General features: G+C 43.5%; 1 protein-coding gene and 1 long non-coding RNA gene across 21 annotated transcripts in view; one reads left to right on the forward strand and one right to left on the reverse strand.

Moving 5' to 3' along the window:
• Positions 1–726: 726 nt before the first annotated feature.
• On the reverse strand, positions 727–9665 carry LOC108350948 (uncharacterized). Its single transcript, XR_015620782.1, has 4 exons — positions 9585–9665; positions 9126–9184; positions 1726–2096; positions 727–922 (listed from the first exon to the last, which is right to left on the reverse strand). It is a non-coding gene; the product is annotated as an uncharacterized LOC108350948 (long non-coding RNA).
• A 4212-nt stretch (positions 9666–13877) lies between these two features.
• The window catches only part of Rngtt (RNA guanylyltransferase and 5'-phosphatase), a 213557-nt gene continuing 207806 nt past the window's right edge, over positions 13878–19628 (forward strand). For 19 of the 20 annotated variants that reach the window (XR_015619687.1, XR_015619690.1, XR_015619686.1 and 16 more), the window contains exon 1: positions 13878–14069. Coding sequence is in view for 3 of the 20 variants with exons in the window: in XM_087548857.1 (XP_087404983.1) it covers positions 14006–14069 (64 nt within the window). In the remaining 17 variants the exon portion in view is untranslated. 20 annotated transcript variants of the gene reach the window in all.

The raw sequence follows: 19628 nt of genomic DNA on the forward strand, positions 1-19628 counted from the left end.
AGGCTGACTAGCCAGTAGAATGCTTGGTCTCCAAGGGTTACTCACTCCACGGTGTGCTAACAGGTCTTTAAAGCTTGTGTTTTTGGAATTATAATTTCCCCCATTACAAAAGCTTACAGAAGAAAATGCCAGCACTCTAAGAACACCTTGTAGGAGCACTGTCCATTTTTAAAATGCATCTTCCCTAAGGGGTATGAATACTCTCCGAAGCAGAAGTTTCCTAAATGATTTTTTTTTTTTTTAATCACAACTCAAGGAGTGGCTCCAACTATTCCACAGAGAAACTGGGGGCTTAAGAGGTAGCCATGGGCAAAAGAGTATAGTTCAACCGTTGACTTGTTTTCTAGCTTTTCTTTCGACTTATTAAGTACATGAAGCCCTTCTTATATTATATTATAATATTGGAAGGAAAACGTGCAAGAAAAATGAAGATTAGGTGTGGTAGTTCAAGACTAATCCCAGCCCTTAAGAAGTGGAGACAGGAAGATAAGAAATTTAAGTCTGGTCTCTGGTATGTAACAAAGTTTAGCCTGGGTTACATGAAACCTTGTTTCAAAAAGTAAAAACCCAGGGGCTAAGGGATACGGTAGTGGGTAAAGTGCTTGCTATGCAGGCACGGAGACCTGAGATTTTAATCAGTGCAGAGATCGAATTACAAACACTGATGTAGAGAGTTTATCCAATTCTTAGTTTAGAGAAAGTCTCCCATTTTTGATATTTACTTACCTCTTATATAAGAAAGCATCTAGGGGCTGGAGAGATGGCTCAGCAGTTAAGAGCATTGGCTGCTCTTCCAGAGGTCCTGGGTTCAATTCTAAACAACCACATGGTGGATCTCGACCATCTGTAATGAGATCTGATGCCCTCATCTGGTGTGTCTGAAGACAGCTTCAGTGTGGTCATATAACTAAAATAAATAAATCTTAAAAATAAAAAAAAAAAGAAGTAGTAGTAGTCCTGGCTGGGAGTCAATAATATTTTGTTTTGTAAGGGTGTGTGTTCTGGTACACACCTATAGTCCCAACATCTGAGAGGAGGAGGTAGGAGGAGGAGGAGCCCAAGGCTGGCCTCAGCTACATACTCAAGGCCAACCTGGCGTATCTGAGCCCGTCTCATAACTAAACCCATCTAGGCCTATGGAGAATGTCTATAATCCTGCTTCTCAGAGAGCTGAGGCAGGAGGATCAGGAGTTCCAGGTCAGCTTGGGTGACAGATCCTCCTTTTCTCAAAGGGAAAGAAAACGTCTGGACCACATAAGTGGCAGAGCTGAGGTTGGGTTTAGGTTTCCTGGCAGAGTGCAGTTTTACACAGCCTTTCCAGCCTGGGAAACCTGAGTCTCACAAAGTCTGCAGGGTCCCACATCTATTACACATAGCTGTGCACACCAGCTCGTGTCCATAGTCTCAGAACCAATAGTTTATGTGGAAATTGTGATTCTCCAAGGGCAAACAGCGTGCCACATCATTGAAAACAGTTGAGCTAATTGTTTATGGCACACAGAAGCTGATAACTACTATCTGTGAAGGGCTTGACAGCAATGCTTTGCGAACGCTCTCCCGTAATCATTAGACCTTTGCAATAAGGTTACTGACATGAGCTAGACACACTATGGGAATACTCAGGCTACTTAATCGAGATAGGTTAGGATGACCTCTGCTACTATGAATCTGGCGGTATAGCTAAATTCAACACTAGAATGGAACTGAATTTAAAAACGGACTGACCGGACCTCATTTCCATCCCAACTCAGTGAAGTGGATTCCCTGTGTTGTAGCGCCATCTGGTGGAACCACATGAGGTGTATTATTTCGTTTTCATGGACGGGGAAATACAGAGAATTAGGTTTATCTTTCCACGCGATTATATCCAGCTCCTCAGTATTCGGTGTATACAGTTTGGTTCTATTTGCGATACGTAAGGCTGGCGATAGAGATGGTTGGTAGAGAGCTTGCCTCAAATGTGTGGTGCCTTGGGTATGTTCCCAGGCTCTGCATAACCCACACATGGTGGTCCACTTGGAAGATACAGGCAGAAGTTTAAGGGCATCTTCAGGTTACATAGGATGATTTGACGTCAGACTGGGTTTCATAGGATCCTGTTTAAAAAGAAAGCAATAATAGCACCATCGAGTCCATTCTGTCCTCAAGCCCTAAGAGAATGTCTCAGAAAATCGAGTGCCATTTGTACTAATTTAATGTTGCCTTTGGGTTCTCTCGCGTAGGCTTTGCTGTTGTTAAGAGATTTTATTTTTATTCCCGTGCATGTGTGAAGAAGCCTACCTGACATGCATGCTAGGGGCCAACGTCTAGTCCTCTGCAAAACCAGCAATTAAGCGTGCTTAGTTGTGGAGCAGTCTTTCCAGCCCCTTGTCTGCCTAGTGCGGGAAGGGATGGGATAACCCTACAGACCGCAGATGAGGATTGACATACCATGGAGAGAAGTAGGGAGGCACCCAGCAAGGGATGCCAAATCAGCAGGACTTTAAGCCTCTTAAAAGATGCTCTTTCCTAGACTGTTCCGGAATGTAACGGAATCAAGACTAAGTTGATTTATAGAAAACAGAGACACCACAGGGTAAGTTTAAAGTTAGCTTGGGCAGTTTAATGTACGTGTGTGTGTGTGTGTGTGTGTGTGTGTGTGTGTGTGTTTAATTGTAATAAACCAGGCAATGGTTTTTACCCTAGAATTCTTTAACCCTAGAATTTGGGAGGCTGAGGCAGGTAGATCTCTGTGAGTTAGAGGATACCCTGGTCTAGATATTGAATTCTAGGCCAGTCAGACTCTAATTAATATATATATATATATATATATACATGGACATTGCCTCAGTTAGGGTTTCATTGTGATCACAATACACCATGATTATGGCAACTCTTATTTGTTTGTTGGTTGGTGGGTTGTTTTTTGCGATAGCATTTTTTGTGTAGCTCTGGCTGTCCTGGAACTGGCTCTGTAGACCAGACTGGCCTTGAACTCAGAGATCTGCCTGCTTCTGCCTCGGGATTGAAGGTGTGCCGCCTGGTTAATGGAAAGTCTTATAAAGGAAAACATCTAATTGGGGCTGGCTCCGTTTTTTGAGCTTTAGCCTATTGTTATCATGGCGGGAAGCATGACGGGAAGCATGATGGCATGCAGGCAGACAGTGCTGGAGAAAGAGATGAGAGTTTCACATCCAGACCCAGAGGCAGCAAAAAGAAAATGATGCACTAGGCCTGGTTTGAGCTTTTGAGACTTCAAAGTTTTCCCACAGTGACACACTTCCTCACTCCAACAGGCCACACCTACCCAATGAGGCCACACCTACCCCAACAAGGCCACACCCCTTAATAAGAACGCCTTTGGGCCATTTTCTTTCAAAACATCACAGACATTATCCTTCCTGCCCTTCCCTCTGGTGTCTCTCGACTTACTATTAACCCCGCTGCAGCTGCAGCCATCCCTAGGGAGCCCCTCCTCCCTGTGCACCATCTCTTGGTGAGGACTCAGGGTCTGTCGCCCTGCTAATTAAGGTTGAAGCCCACTATTATCCGGATAGCTTTCTGAGCTTGATGCAAAATTGCGGACTCCTTTTGTCAGTGAGGTTTCCTCTTCTCAACCTGGGGGATCCCAGACCCCACACCCTATACCTGTGGAATGTCACGTAGCCTTGGTTAAGGTTACAGGTTCAACTTCCTTTCTCCTGATAAGAACCCATTCAGCTAGGACCTGAAATGCCTCCCCATGCTAATGAAGCATCTTGGTACCTTAAACCTTCAGTCAATGACCTTTGACCATCCAGGATACTCTTATACATGCACACACACACTCGCACACACACACGCACGCACGTAAGCACGCACGCACGCACGCACGCCGGTTGGCCGGCTGGCTGGCAGGCACACATGCACCACACTGTCCCCTGCTCTCCCCCAAACTATATAACCCTTGAATCACCCCACTTTAAGTTGATCTGTCTCCCCACAGCTGCTCCCCATGTGTTGTCCTCACTGTGCATATTCACCGGGCTTCGAACCTGACCGTCTGTCACCATCTCTGCTCTGTTTGCGCTTGTAGACCTGACATCAACTAGTGAAGTTAATTAAGGTGTTTGGTTTTCAAAGTCTAAGACACTTGCATTAGTTCTTCTAAATCTCTATCCCTTTTAGAAACTATCCATTATTGCCTTATAAAATAAGCACTCGGTGTCTTATAAAAGTTAATCTAAAATTATATGAGCTGTATCAAAGGGAATCCTGTATTATTATAGGGAGGGGCCTTTTAAACAGGAGTAAAATAGCAGTACTGGTCACAGCTTTGCACAGTGAGCTCCCAGGAGATGAAAAGGTATTTCCGCCAATCAAACAGATGACTGCATCAAATGAAACAAAAAAAGACTTTGCTTCAAAGATTCCCTTTGCCTGCAGAGCAAGGATTTTTTTATTCAGCTACCAACTATCAACTAACTAGCTAGTGCCAGAGAAGCCAAAATACAGGATATAAACTCTTAGGTTTTACTTCTAACCTTAAATATGTTTCGGTCTCTTCTGTGAACGTGACCACATAGACCTCAGAATTGCGGCATGGTATTCATCTTCAACAATATCAACAAAAGAGTGTGCCGAGTAATTCAATATTTATAAATACCTCTAGATAGGAAAATTCGTCCAATCTATTCAGTATTAGTCAGGGCTCTCTAGAGTCACAGAACTTATGGGTAGTCCCTATATAGTAAGAGAATTGGTTGATGACTTACAGTCTGTAGTCCAACTCTCCAACAATGGTCAGCAGCAGCTGTGAATGGAAGTCCAAGGATCTAGTGGTGGCTCAGTCCCACGAGGTGGGCAGGCAGGCAAAAAAGAGACTCTTCCTTCTTCCAATGTCCTTAGGTAAATCTCCAGAAGAAGGTGTATCCCAGATTAAACTATGCCTGGGTTTGGGGCTTTCTCTGTCCCAGGTGATCTTGAACTCAGAGATCTCCTTGCCTTAAGCTCCTGGGATTCATAGCCACTTTGTCTCAAGATCTCCAGACCAAGATCCAGGTCAGAAACTTGTACCTCCCAGCCTCAAGATCAGGATCAAAGGTGAGCCTTCCAATTCTGGGCTGTGGTTCATTCCAGATACAGTCAAGTTGACAACCAGGAATAGCCACTACACTCGGTATATACTTAAGTGGTAAAAATAATGCTAATCTTGATTCTAGAATGAATGTACGAGTTCACAGTTAAGAGCTTGCCTTGAGTCTCAAATGAGATATGGACTTTGGACTCTTTAAACTGTTGAAATTGTTGAAGACTATTATTTTGAAGCTGCATTATATTTTGCAGTATGCAATTAACATGAGACTCTGGGTTCCACAAAGTGCGGAAGATTGTGATTTAAAGTGTGATGCCTTTGAATATCAAGTTGACAGTAGGTTGAGTTATGATGGCTAATGATGGCTAATTTCAACTGTCAACTTGAGGTCTAGAATCACCTGGGAGATGGGCATGTCTGTGGGAGGTTATTGTGATTAGCTTGAGGTGTTAAGAGCTGCCCTCTGCTTCAGTCCTTTTTAGAAGGGGAAACAAAATACTCACAGGAGGAAATACAGGGATAAAGAGTGGAGCAGGGACTGAAGGAAAAGGCCATCCAGAGACTACATGCCCCACCTGGGGACCCATCCCATCTGCAGACACCAAACCCAGTCACTATTGCTGATGCCAAAAAAATGCTTGCTGACAGGAGCCAGATATGGATGGCCATACTGATACAGATGAGGATGCTTGCAGCTAACCCCTGGACTGAGCACTGGGACCCCAATGGAGGAGTTAGAGAAGGAACTGAAGGAGCTGAAGAGGTTTGAAACCCTATAGGAAGAACAACAATATCAACCAACCAGACCTCCCCCAAGAGCTTCCAGGGACTAAAACACCAACCAAAGAGTACACAGGGAGGGACCCATGGCTCCAGCTGCATATGTAGTAGAGGATGGCATTGTCTGGCATCAATAAGAGAAACCCTTGGTCCTGTGAAGGATCAATTCCCAAGTGTAGGGGAATGCCAGGGTGGTGGGTGGGTGGGAGGGGGAGCACCCTCATAGAAGCAGGGGAGGGAGTTTGGGGAGAGGGGAACCAGGAAAGGGGATAACATTTGAAATGTAAATACATAAAATATCCAAAAAAAAAAAAAGCTGTCCCCTGTAGGTGTACTATTCCCAGGGGGTGTGAAAACTGGCCCTGCCCCTTACTGGCTGCAGTGCTCTGGAGAGGTAGCTGACCTCTCATGTAGAAGTTTGCTTTGCTTTGTTGTTTTTCCTCCAGCTCTATGGTCCCAGAAATAAGATTCAGACTCAAAATATATTTACAAACACTGTCTTAGGGTTTTACTGCAGTGAACAGAGACCTCGACCAAGGCAACATTTATAAAGAACAACATTTAATTGGGGCTGGCTTACAGGTTCAGGAGTTCAGTCCATTTTCATCAAGGTGGAGCATGGCAGTGTCCAGGCAGGCATGGTGCCGGAGCTGAGAGTTCTACATCTTTATCTGACTCCCATGTGGCTAGGAGGAAGGTCTCATTGCCCACCTCCATAGTGACACACTTCCTCCAACAAGGCCCTGCCTCCTTATTAGGTGTTACACTCCCTGAGCCAAGTGTATTCAAACCACCACATAGCTAGGCTCTTCTTTGACTAGCTGGTAACTAAAATAACCCATTTATTTTAACCTACATTCTGTCATGTGGCTGGTTACCTGTGCTCAAGTACCATGTGTCCACCTCCTTAAATCTTCCTAAGTGGGGCTTTGTGTGCCTGGCTCTATCCCAGAATTCTTTTTGCCTACTGGTCCACCTCTTATTCCTTGCCTAAGTCATAGGCCATAGACTTTTTAATTGACAGGCAATGCATCCATACAATATACAAGATATACTCTTGGGCTGAAGAAATGGCTTAGTGGTTAAGAGCACTGACTGCTCTTCCAGAGGTCCTGAGTTCAATACTCAGCAACCACAAGGTGGCTCATAACCATCTGTAATGGGATCTGATGCCCTCTTCTGGTGTGTCTGAGGACAGCGACAGTGTACCCTCATACACGAAATATATCTTTAAAAAAAAGATATACTCTCTATAGTTCCCCTTTTTATCCCAATAAAAGGCTCTTTTTCTTTCAATTTGAATACAAATTGAGTACAATTAAAATGATTATGAAAACTATAAGGTGTGATATACATTTATAATGTCTGGTCCATTTAAATTTGGCAACTTAGACAAAGTATTGTCTAGCCTATCTTGGTGAGTTCACAGTTCTGTATCTAAATCATTTTCTATCCTAACTTGTATGACCATGCTAAAAGACATCTTCATAGATCTAGATCTTCTTAAATTCTAAACAACTTAAGCTTATAGTAAAGACTCTTAACTATCCAGTCTTCACCTCCGTCAGAGACCGGAGAAGGGATCAATATGACCTGAATTTGCAGGAAGTGCAGGCAGAAGCTTCCAAGACTAAGAACTGACAGACGGTTGGCGGGCTAGACAGCAACCCAGAATTGTCTCTACGATGTTGGGGCATTTATCCTCAGCCTTCTGCTCAGCATGTCTGACAGACTTTGTGGAGCAGGAATTATGAAGGGCTTGCTTAGCGTGCGTTGGCAGAGCGTGGCAGTTGACTTTCCTGCTTGTCTTTTCTGTAGAAACTTGCCCGTAGTTGCAGTGTGGGCATTTTCCTTGCCCAGTGTCTGGCTTGCCACAGTGGAAGCCAGTCCATGTGGAGGTGATTGATGCTCATCATCTTTGAAGTGGAGTGGGGGTCCTGTCAGGAACAGACCTGTCTCACAGTCAAAAGATCTTTCAGTGATGGGATAATTTTAAATGCCATATTCCGTGGATCTCTGAGGTTTTTTTTTTTTTTTTTTTTAAAGATTTTATTTATTATATATAAGTACACTGTAGCTGTCTTCAGATACACCAGAAGAGGGCATCAGATCTCTTTACAGATGGTTGTGAGCCACCATGTGGTTGCTGGGAATTGAACTCATGACCTCTGGAAGAGCAGTCGGGTGCTCTTAACTGCTGAGCCATCTCTCCAGCCCATCTCTGAGGTTTTTGAAGACCAACTATCTATAGTACATCTGAATTGTTAAACATTGTTTACTCTAGCTATTTACTATCTGAAAAACTTTGAAACTATTTTATTGTAATTAACTAAACTGGTATCTAATATGACCATGAGTTTGACTGTCTGACTATTAATTTGTATTTCTTAACCATTCCTAGTAGTTTGTAACTTGCATTTTTTATCCTCCATGACAGATTGTAGCAGCAGCTTTTAAAAGGACTGGAGGGGTTGGGGATTTAGCTCAGTGGTAGAGCAGTTGCCTAGCGAGTGCAAGGCCCTGGGTTCGGTCCCCAGCTCCGAAAAAAAGAAAAAAGAAAAAAAAAAAAAAAGGACTGGAACTTTACATTCCTCTCTAAGAATTATATAAGTACGACATCTCAAATGAACATTAAGAACATATATACATTATGTGCATCAAAAATAACCTTAAATATGTATCAATATACAGTAACCTATGCCAATGTATCAAAATAACCTTGTTTTTGTATCGATATACAAAAATCTGTACCAATTTAACAAAATATAACCTCAATTGTATATCAGAAATAAAGATCAAAGACCAAAGCCCAGTCTTTTATTTACACATCAATTCAATCATTACCCCAGGTTCCCCTTTGATTATCTCACAAATCAGCCTTTTATGACCTTAGTGCCTTAATTCTTAGAAAGAGATAGCAAGTACTTTTTCTTTTTTAAACCGAGCAAATGAACTGAGAAATCTGCCTGCCTTTGTAAGCACAAACAATAAGTTTACCGGGCGGGATCTTGTCCTGAGATCACCACTCTCTCACTTCCTTGTGCTCCTTTTGAACCCTGAGCCTTGGTTTTTCAGTATTTTTTCTCTTGTACTGACTCATTGGTGCAGCTTTGTTCTTTCAGGTCTGCGAAGCCCCTCACACAATTCATATTGCATGCTTATAATTTGCACAGTTGAGAAATTATATATTCTTGAACTCATGCTTTCAGAGTTCTTTCCCACAGTCTTCAGGGCTGTCCTGCTGGTCACAGGGTTTAACCATTTTGCTGAAGAGCATTAGACACACCCTCACCTTTTGGACTTGTGCTGCTATTATCACGGAGTCATTAACCTTGGCCGGGAGAACGTCTCCTAAAGGAGGAACATAAAGAAAATCGTGTACATTATTATACAAATAAGCCTTATGCCTAGCAAACTTCAACACTTTACTCCTGGAGCTGGAAGTGACTGTCCCTTCCACAGTCACACAGGACTTAGCAGGAGAGTGGGCCCCTAGGAGAGTGGACCCTGTGTCTTGACTGGGAAGCACTGTGGAGCTGGATCTGGAGGTGCGGGTGAGCTGGCCTTGAGGGCACGAGTGTGGAAGACCTAATCTTGCCTTCTGCTGATGATGGCATTGGGTGGACTAGTGGGAGCAGTGCTTGAGAGCTCCCCCTGGTGATGTGGATGAGGGATAGCCAGTGGGCAGATCAGCTCAGTTGCAATCCAGGCCTAGGTCCAGGGCTTTGGGTTGGGCCACCCCAAAACCTACCTCATCTGTGATCTGTTGGGGCACATGAAAGGTTCAGTCTTTTGGATCTAAAACTGCAAGATCTCCATGACATAGGACAACAACATTCTGGCCAGAATGTGACGGTGTCACAGAAGCCAGAGACTTCCAACCAGACCAATGACTCACTGCAGTGAACATTTGCAAGTGAAGATGTGTGGACAAGAGGGGTATACTGTGGGACACACTGACATAGGACAGTTTCCACCACGAGATGTTTTCTGTGTTTTGTCTTATTTATTTTGTTTGTGTATTTTCTCTTTTGGCTGGAAGTTTCAAGGCTGGAGGGTGGATTTGAGGGGACTGGGAGATGAGTGAGACTGGGGTCCATGATGTGAAACAACAAATCCAGAACAAAAAACCAAAAAAACAAACAAACTTGTGTGGAAATAGAGTCTCACTGTGGAGTTCTGGCTAGTCTGGAACTCTATATGTAGACCAGGCTGGCCCCAAACTTAAGAGCTCTGTTTGTCTCTGTTTCCGAAGGTCCAGGATGAAAGAGGTGAATCTTTAACACACAGATGAATTTTTTTTTCTTAAAAGATTTATTTTAAGTATGTCTGTACGAGTTGCATGGATTTAGATATCTAAGTGCCATAATACAAGTATGGAAATCAGAGGATAATTTTTGGAGTTAGCCTTCTACTTCTACTGTCAGGCTTGAGTGACAAGTAGTTTTACCAGGGGAACCATTCCTACGGCTGGCTAGCTCACTGTGCAGATCGAAGAGAGAATGGGTGCCTGTGAAGTCGGACCTTGCATTGCAGCTAGCCTGCCACTGCGATGCTTAGTCATCTTGTAAACTTGACATTACCTCGGATCACCTGAGAAGGGAGGAATAGTATAGGTTAGGTTGGCCTATAGGCAGGGTTGTGACAGACCTTTTTTTTTTTTTTTTTTAAGAGATTTATTTATTATATATAAGTACACTGTAGCTGTCCTCAGACAAACCAGAAGGGGGCAACAGATCTCATTACAGATGGTTGTGAGCCACCATGTGGTTGCTGGGATTTGAACTCAGGACCTCTGGAAGAGCAGTCAGTGCTCTTAACCACTGAGCCATCTCTCCAGCCCGTGACAGACCTTCTAAATGGGGTTAATTGAGATGGAAAGACCTATTCTGAATATAGGTGGCACCGTTTCGTGGATGGATCCTGAATTAAGAGGACATACTGAGCTGAGTACCGCCATGCAGGAACTGACTTCAAAAAAGAACTGAAGGAAGTTTAGGGCAGAGAAAGACACACCAAGCAGGCAGTCTGTAAGCACTGGTGGTTGCTGGGAAGAGGGGGCTGGAGAACATCAAGATGGAGAGCAAGAAAGCCAGCAGCATTGTGGTTAGGCCATGGACGCTGGCAAGCAACTTCATGGGCCTGGGATGTTGTGTGGCGGACATTTGCTGGGGAGACACAACACATAGGGAGCCAACTAGAGTAATGAGTATACTTGTTGCCAACTTGGTGAATCAAAGGTTTTTTTTTTTTTTTTAAATTTTTTAGAAGATTTATTTATTTATATACAAGTACACTGTAGCTGTCTTCAGACACACCAGAAGAGGGCATCAGATCTCATTACAGATGGTTGTGAGCCACCATGTGGTTGCTGGGATTTGAACTCAGGACCTCTGGAAGAGCAGTCAGTGCTCTTAACCAGTGAGCCATCTCTCCAGCCCGAATCAAAGGGGTTTTTAGTGAGGTTACTAACAGGAGTGTGGGTCAGGGGTTACTGACAAGGAGCAGGGGTAACTCAAAAGACTAGAAAGCCTACACCAAGGTGGTGATGATTCAGAAAACCTTCAACTCCCGACCTTCTATGCAGCTCATAGGCAACTTTATCATCGACTATCTCTTTTCATCCTGCCTCCCAGCAGTAGCTCACTCCTTTGAACACTGATGGTTAACAACCCTCAGGGATCTTACAATTTCCTGTTGTTTAACTCCTGAGGCTCAAAGGCCTCACACTTTGTGTGTGTATGTGTGTGTGTGTGTGTGTGTGTGTGTGTGTGTGTGTGCACCAGTGTTTCAATTTGAAGGAATGTTGCAATTCTGAAGAACCTGTCATAAGACGAGAGGGCTTTACAGAGAAAATGAGATTTTCCATAATGTCAGGGTAAGCATGAATAGGATTTTGGCCAATATTAGGGGGAAAAAAGGCAAACAGAAAGAAGGAAAAGTTATGATTTTTTTTTTTTGTTAAGAAAAAAGCAGAGTTGGGGATTTGGCTCAGTGGTAGAGTGCTTACCTAGGAAGCACAAGGTCCTGGGTTCGGTCCCCAGCCCCGGAAAAAAAAAAAAAAAGCAGAAAGCAGAACAGCATTAGTGAAAATCTTTAAGTAACTATAGTGGGGGAAGGGCTTGGGGTCCTTAGGGGATGATTATTCTTCTAACTCCTCAGCAAACCTTCCTAGGCATGGTGGTGGGGAGGTCTCCTGGTCAGAAGACTCAGATGCTCTGTTGGAGTAACTCTAAAGGGAGGTGACAATAGTACAAAAAAGTTGTAAATTTTGAGTGAGATTATAATGTTACGTCTCCCTTCACTTAAGGCCAGAGGTAGGATTCAGATTCTACTCATTTGAGCAAATGTGTTTTAGATTTTTTTTTTTTTTGTTGCTGTAAATAAAACACTGGTTAAAGGCACTTAGGAGGACAGGATTTATTGGGCCTACTGGTCCACCCAGAAAGGAAACCAGGGCAGGAATCCAAGCAGGAACCTGAAGGTAGGAACTCTGGAGAAACTCTGGCTGACATCCCTGGCTTGCTCACCTGGCTTTCCTATACAGCCCAGTCTGTTTGGTTTTTAACCTCCTGGTTGCAACTCCCCGAAAATCTCAACCTTCAAAAATATTTACATTGCCATTCATAACAGTAGCACAATTAAGTTATGAAGGTGGCAACAAAAATAATTTTATGGTTGGTGGTCTCCATGAGGAACTGTATTAAAAGGGTCTCAGCATTAGGAAGGTTGAGAATCACTGACCCATTGGATCAGGAATGGCACCACCCACAGTCAAATAGTGCCTTAGTTTCAGGTTTTGTGGTTGTGAAGAGACACAATGACCAGGACAACATTTAATTGGGTCAGTTTACAGGTTCAGAGGTTCAGTCCATTATCATTAAGGAGGGAAGCATGGCGGCATCCAGAAAGCTGAGAGTTTTACATCTTGATCCAACTGCAGCTAGGAGAAGACTGACTCTGGCAGACTTGAGCCCACCCCCACAGTGACACACTTCCTCTAACAAGGCTACACCTCCTTCAACAAGAGCACACTTACTAACAGTGCCACTTTCCTTGGGCAAAGCACAGTCAAACCACTACAATTAGCAATCAAGAAAATGCCCAACAGACATGGCCACAGGTCAATTAGGTTCTCAATTGAAGTTTCCTCTTCTCAGGCATGTCAAGTTGATTACTGAAGGCATTATAAGGAAGAACCACCTTGCTCCTAGTGGCCCACAACAAAGCCCTTATAGCTCCAGCTTGTCATATGGTAGTTTAAATCTCAGGAATGGGGAGAAACACAAGGCTTCCTGGTCTATGTGACTTGGTCTATGTAGTTAGTAACCAGGGTCAATTCCTATCTTGGCCAATTACACATGATTAGTGGTTCCTTTGAGACAGAGACTTTCAAAAATCCTAAATATACTTATGAGAAAGGGAGAAAAAAAAAGATGAAACCCAGCAACAGACAAAACAAGACAAACAAACAAACAAAAACCATCAAAACCACCTGCTTCAAAACTGATAATCTTAGGGCTTCTGGAATTAATTTTTGAAGTTTCATGGGTGGTCAGCAGCATGTCCCCTACTCTTCGCCAAAAAAGAAACTCCTCATTTGTAATAACCTAGACTCAGATTTTCCGGATTTTTTGATTCAGGCAAGGGAGGATACTCAAATGACAGTTTAAACCCAGAACCAGCAGAGACATCACATTTGAGCTATGACTAATGGAAAAGCAATTTTTCACCTGCGAAACACCCTTTTGAATGTAGCAGGTCAATCCACAGGTGGAAAGAAGCTTGGATTCCTTCTACTTTGGGGGTTTCTCTTGTTTAGATGGAAAAAAAACCGGGACACCAGTCATTTGAGAACTCACAAAGGCAAAACAGAGGTGGGGCGTGGCAGAGGCCGGTGCCCAGAGATACAGGGGGCGGGGCCAGGTGGAACCGCCCCTCTAGTTCTCAGCAGCTTCCCCTCCCTCAGCGGGGCGGAGCTTCCACTTCGCCTGACCTCGGAAGAAAGGGGGCGGATCCTTTGGGGCGGAAGTCGCAGTGCATTGTGGGCTCGCTGGGAGCCGCGGAGTCGAACCTGAATGAAAGTGGCGCGCCGCTGAGGACCCGGGTGGAGCTGCTGCCGTTGGGGTCTGGGCTGGCTTGCTAAGGAGCTGTCGGCGAGGCGGCGTAGACATGGCTTACAACAAGATCCCGCCTCGGTGGCTGAACTGTCCGAGGCGCGGCCAGCCGGTGGCAGGTACCCGGGAGGGGACTACGGGAGGGTTCGAATCCCACTAAGCCGGCCTGGGGACCCGCGCGCTTGGTGGCCGCTAGTCGGGGTCCGGCAGGGCGGAGGAATGAGAACCGGAGGTGGACAAGAGGCTTCTTGGAGCTTAAAGTTTGTGAACCTCTTTGTGGTATTTTTGAGTCCAGGTCTCGCTGTCTTGGCGAGACTTGTTCTTGGAAAGAGAGTAGTATGAGCCTTGAAATTCAGAAAAGCTTAAAGCGAAGTGAGGCTGGGAAGCGGGGAATTTTTGGTTTTGTTATTAAATTGACTTTTGCGGAATGTTGCCATCTTGAGTTTGACATCTCCGAACTTCCGAGCTTCTTTCTCGAGTTTCCAGAGTACCTGGGATTATAGGCCCGTGTCACTGCTTGGCTGACAGACAATGACTTAAAAGTGTACAGTTTGATAGATTTGGACCACACGCATATATTCCAGGAATACACATGAAATAACTGAGGCACAGGTCTCTGAATTTGTGGAGACATCGCACATGGTAACCTTAAAGGACCAGACTCCACAGTTACCAGCAACAAGGTTAGAGAGCAATTAGGAACTTTGTCGGCTGGACCTAGGAGCCGAAAGCATTTTTGTGATAAAACTGAGGAAGGAATACACGAACTGCTTACATTGGATTTACTCAACTGTAGCGTAATTATCGGGCGGCTGTTTGCAAAGATCTGCTAAATCTGCTAAATCTCCATATCTAACCCAGACGTAAGCGTTTCCTCCCCCCCCCCCCCCCCCCCCCGAGCTGAGGACCGAACCCAGGGCCTTGCGCTTGCCTAGCACTGAGCTAAATCCCCAACCCCCTTTCCCTCTTTTTAGCTGTTTGAACGCGAGGCAAAATACAATGAGCTGTGGCTCTCTGTTGAGGAGCTGGTACCCACACTCTCCTAGAAGCCCACACCCTTGCTTTCCGGTTGTCTTTATTCTGTGTCTCTCTGTTTTAGAGTAAGTCAGTTTCTGTCTGTCTCTCTATCTCTGTCTCCCCCCCCCCTTTCTCTCTCTCTGTCTCTGCCCCCCCCCCCCCAAGCTGTGTTCTGTAACACAAAGCAGGACGTTTTAGAATGGAGCTTATGTGAAGATTTCAGCACATACAGAAAGAAACATCTGTGTTGTGGGTCAGGATGTGGTGGTAACTGGGTATCTTTTCTGGCATCAGCATTTGTAATTAAATTTAGGGAATCTCAGAATTTTTACCACCTTCAAAATTTCCTGTTGCCCCCTCTGGCTCTTTATTTATGTTGCCTTGCTTAAGTTACATGGAAAAGATAACACGTGTACCCATGTCAGGAAGTTCCAGTCAACACCAATTATGCAGTGACAGATAAATGGGAGAGGTGGCTTTCTAAGACTGGCGAGGACCCCAGGCTTTGGTGCTACAGTTCATCTCCAGTCCAGGCCATGCTAATACCAAGTCAATGCCAAGTGAAATGGCTAACTTTAAAGTCCAGTTTTAGGAGTTTGAGAGCTGTCACGGTGCTGCTGTTCCAGAGAACACACAGTTCCCAGTACTCAATGACACCTGCAACTCCAGTTTCAGGACATCTGATTCCCTCTTCTGGCTTCTTCCAGTACCTGCACACATGTGGCCTGTACTCATAATTACCACATGCACACATACACATAAACCTTCAAAAAGGGGAGTTTAAACGTGAAACCCATATACATTTAAATCTCATGCTCTTGGTATATGTTCCATCCAGTTTACCTAAAACACTTCACTTTAAGGTACAGTTTTTATCCCATGCAACCCACTGCGTGGCTGCCTAGAGACTGTTTCAACAGTAGACATAGGGAAAATATTATGAGGTCTTCTACATAGTAGTCTTTCTATACACTGTTGTATGAAACTTTTGTAATCTTTTTTATCCCGGACAGCTGTTGACCTGCTTTCTGTCATTGATAGCATACATTTTTGAATAAATGCAATTATCATGTACTCATTTTGTTTGTGTTTTATGTGGCTGGCCTTGAACTATGGCCAATGTAGTTTGAGGATCACCTTTAACCCCTGATTCTGCTTCTGTTTCCAAGATGTTGGGAACAAATACGCCTCCCCTTCCCTATGGCCCCACTTTTTAAAGGGAGTTTGAGTTGGTAGAGTAGCTCCTTACCTTTGTCAGCTCCATTCTGAATCTTGCCTTTTCATCCTCCTAACAGTTTCACCTTTGCTGGGTGTGATGGGACAGACCTTTAATGCCAGTGTAGGGAGGCAGAAGCTGGTGAGTCTAGTGAATTTGAGGCCAGCCTGGTCCAGGTAGTGAGTTCCAGGCCAGCTGGGTCTGTGTAACGAGGCCCTGCCTCAAAATTAGAAAAAGTGAAAGTTTTAAGCTTTGTTAACTAACTTGCAACTTACTGTTTTTTTAATGATGGAAAGATTTTTTGTGTATATATTAAACACATATTTTACAGTATTGACTGGCAGTGTATGAAATTGTTAGAAGCAGAGATACTGTACTTGTTCACATTGATTCTTCTATTATGTATTTTGTAAGCATTCCTAAGATTTCATATGAAGTCCTCAGTCAATAAAGCCATATAAACAACTAATAAAAGTGATTTGAAAGAATTTAAGCAGAGATGGTGGCATGTGTGTGTTATCCCAGCATTTAGTATTGGTTTGTGTTGAAGGCCAGTCTCGGGTTCAGAATAAGACTCTGTTTCAAAGGGGAAAAAAGGATAATTTAAAGCCAGGCATGGTAGCATACACCTATAATTCTAGCATTTAGGAGGCGGAGGCAAGACCATTCTGGGTTACATAGGGAGACCCTGTCTGGAAAAAAAAAAAAAAACAAAAAAACCCCCAAACTTTAGAAAATCTCAATCCCTTGAATAAAAGATAATTTAAACAAGTTGTAGTATGAGGAAATTAAAAAAAGGAAACCTTTTTTTCTCAGCATAAATTTTATGTATTTTCTATTATAGTGATATTTTTTGATAGCTGTATTGACTTCTATCAAGTTGATCATTCTTTTGCGAATCTTTTAAGAAATATTCGTTTACTTAGTTATGTTGGGATTGAACTTAGAGCCTAGCCAATTATACTACTGATCTGTATTCCTATCCTTTATTTATTTGTGCGTGTATTTCTCTCTCTCTCTCTCTCTCTCTCTCTCTCTCTCTCTCTCTCTCTCTCTTTCTCTCTCTCCCCTGTCCCTGTCCCTGTCTCTGTCTCTGTCTCTGTGTAGGTCTGTGTTCAGAACCTGGAGGAAGATGTTGAATGTCCTCCAGAAAGGGTCTCTCTTCTTGCACTTGGAGTTAGGTAGGGAGCCAGCAAGCTCCCTTTGTTTTACTTTCAGCATCATGGAACCACACCTGATTTCTTTGAAAATGTGATCCCAACAAGGATCTTATTCACAGAGCCATTTCCCCAGCCTGAGCCTTTTTTGTTGTTTTGGAGCAAGGATCTTGGTTCAGATTAGCTTTGAATTTGTGAGTTTGTTTTTTTTAGACAAGGTATTGTGGTGACCCAGGCTGTACCCATCTTGAAATCTTTTAAAGAACTGAGTAGTTAATTATACACTAATTGTTGTGTGTGTTCATGATGTGTGTGGGGACATGTATGTGCCAAGGTATCCATATAGAGGTATCAGGACAACTTTGTGTCAGTTCTCTCCTTCCATCTGTGAGATCCTGAAATTGAACTCCATTCTCTATGCTTGCTCAGCAAGTGCCATTACATACAGACCATCTCTCCAGCCCCAAATCATCATCTTTTTTTTTTTTTTTTTTTTCTTTTTTCGGAGCTGGGGACCGAACCCAGGGCCTTGTGCTTGCTAGGCAAGCGCTCTACCTCTGAGCCAAATCCCCAACCCAAATCATCATCTTTTAAAAATATTTTTAAATTTATTCTTTGACAGCTTAGTCATGTATGTAATGTATTTTGACCATATTCCCCCTTTACATTTCCCCTCTTATCCCCCATCTACTCCCTCTGAAACCCTTTTCTCTAACACATTGTATGTAGCCTCTTGAATTTGCCTTCTGTTTGCTGGAGTTACTTGTCTATTTATTTCTTTACATTGTTGTGTGTGAATGCATGTGCACATATCTACACATGGACATGTGTATGGAGTCAGAACAACTTCTGAAGAGTTGAATTTAGTTTGTCAGGTTACATTTATTTAGTTAATTTTAGCATTAATTAATTAGCTAACTAATTGATCAGTTGTGTTTTGAGGCTGGCGTGGCGCTCAGACTCACTCTTTCTGCCACAGCCTGCTGCTAGCTGGGGTTACAGACATGCTCCACTAGACCTTTCTCATGTCCTTGCTTTCTTTCCTATTTCTCCTTTTTTAATGATTATGAAAGTCTTTTATTCTATGATTTGTGAATATTTTTCTTTTACTGATACATATTGTATAAAGTAATGGGCTTCCTCATGAAGGCCTGGCCAACAGCAGACTGTGAGTGGTCCTCCTGCCTCTTACCTCTCAGGTTCTGGGATAACTGGCATCTACCACTTTGTTTACTGTATGTGCTCTTTTGTAACAACGTACTTCGGTCATGTTCACTGGCCTGCACTGTCTTGTTTCCCCTTCCCTGTTCTTTCTTATCTCAGATGCTGTCTTTTTAATCTAGATGCATTTATAAAAAACATTTTGGGTTCGAATACCTGTTATCTGCAAGAGCTGCAAGCACTTGTAATTCCTGAGCTGTCTCTCCAGCCTGATTTAATTATATTGTGAAGTAGGATCTCACAGTGTAACTCTGGCTGTCCTGAGCCTGTCAACACAGAGGAGGCTGGCCCTGAGCTCACCAAGATCTGCCTCCTAAGTGCTGGGATTAGAGATGTAGATCACTATGTCTGGTTCAACACTGGTATTCATTTTTTAAAAAGATTTATTTAGTTTATGTATGTGAGTACACTATTGCTCTAGTATTGTTTCAATTGGAATAATGTCCCCACCCTCTCTTTGAGACAGGTTTTACTATATAGTCCTGGGTGGCCTAGAACTCTATGTAGACTGGGCTGGCCTTGAACACTTAGAAATTGCTACTCTCTGCCTTCCAAGTGCTGGGATAAAAGGCATGCACCATCATCCTGGCAAGATCTGATTTTCTAGTGTGTGGACTTACAGTAAAAATATATTTGAGAATCTTATACATGCATATGACATTTCTATCATATTTGTCCCCCACTTTCTCAACTTGTCCTTATGTCCCACCTTGAACTTAACATGTTTTTTTAAGTAGCCCACTGAATCCAGTTTATGTTTTTCATATACAAATGGATGTGGGTCCATCCACTGCGGCATAGCCTACAGTCCTAAGAAAAAGCGATTCTCCTTTATTTAGTGTGAACAACTGTCGGGAGCTCTTCAGGTAGGGGAGGAGGCTCATGTGCCTCAATCCCAAAGGTTCTTCTGAAGTAAGGTCTCATAGCCCAGGCTGGCTTCAGACTCACAATGTAGAGGAGTATGAGATAACCTTAAACTCATTCTTTGCCTCTGCTGAAGTTACAGGTGTGTGTCAACACTCCTGGCTTTGTCCCTACTCAAGTGCAAAAGAAACCGAGTAGAGTCT

This window comes from Rattus norvegicus, chromosome 5 (assembly GCF_021556685.1).
Source record: "Rattus norvegicus strain SHRSP/BbbUtx chromosome 5, alternate assembly SHRSP_T2T, whole genome shotgun sequence".
Classification (NCBI taxonomy): Eukaryota; Metazoa; Chordata; class Mammalia; order Rodentia; family Muridae; genus Rattus; species Rattus norvegicus.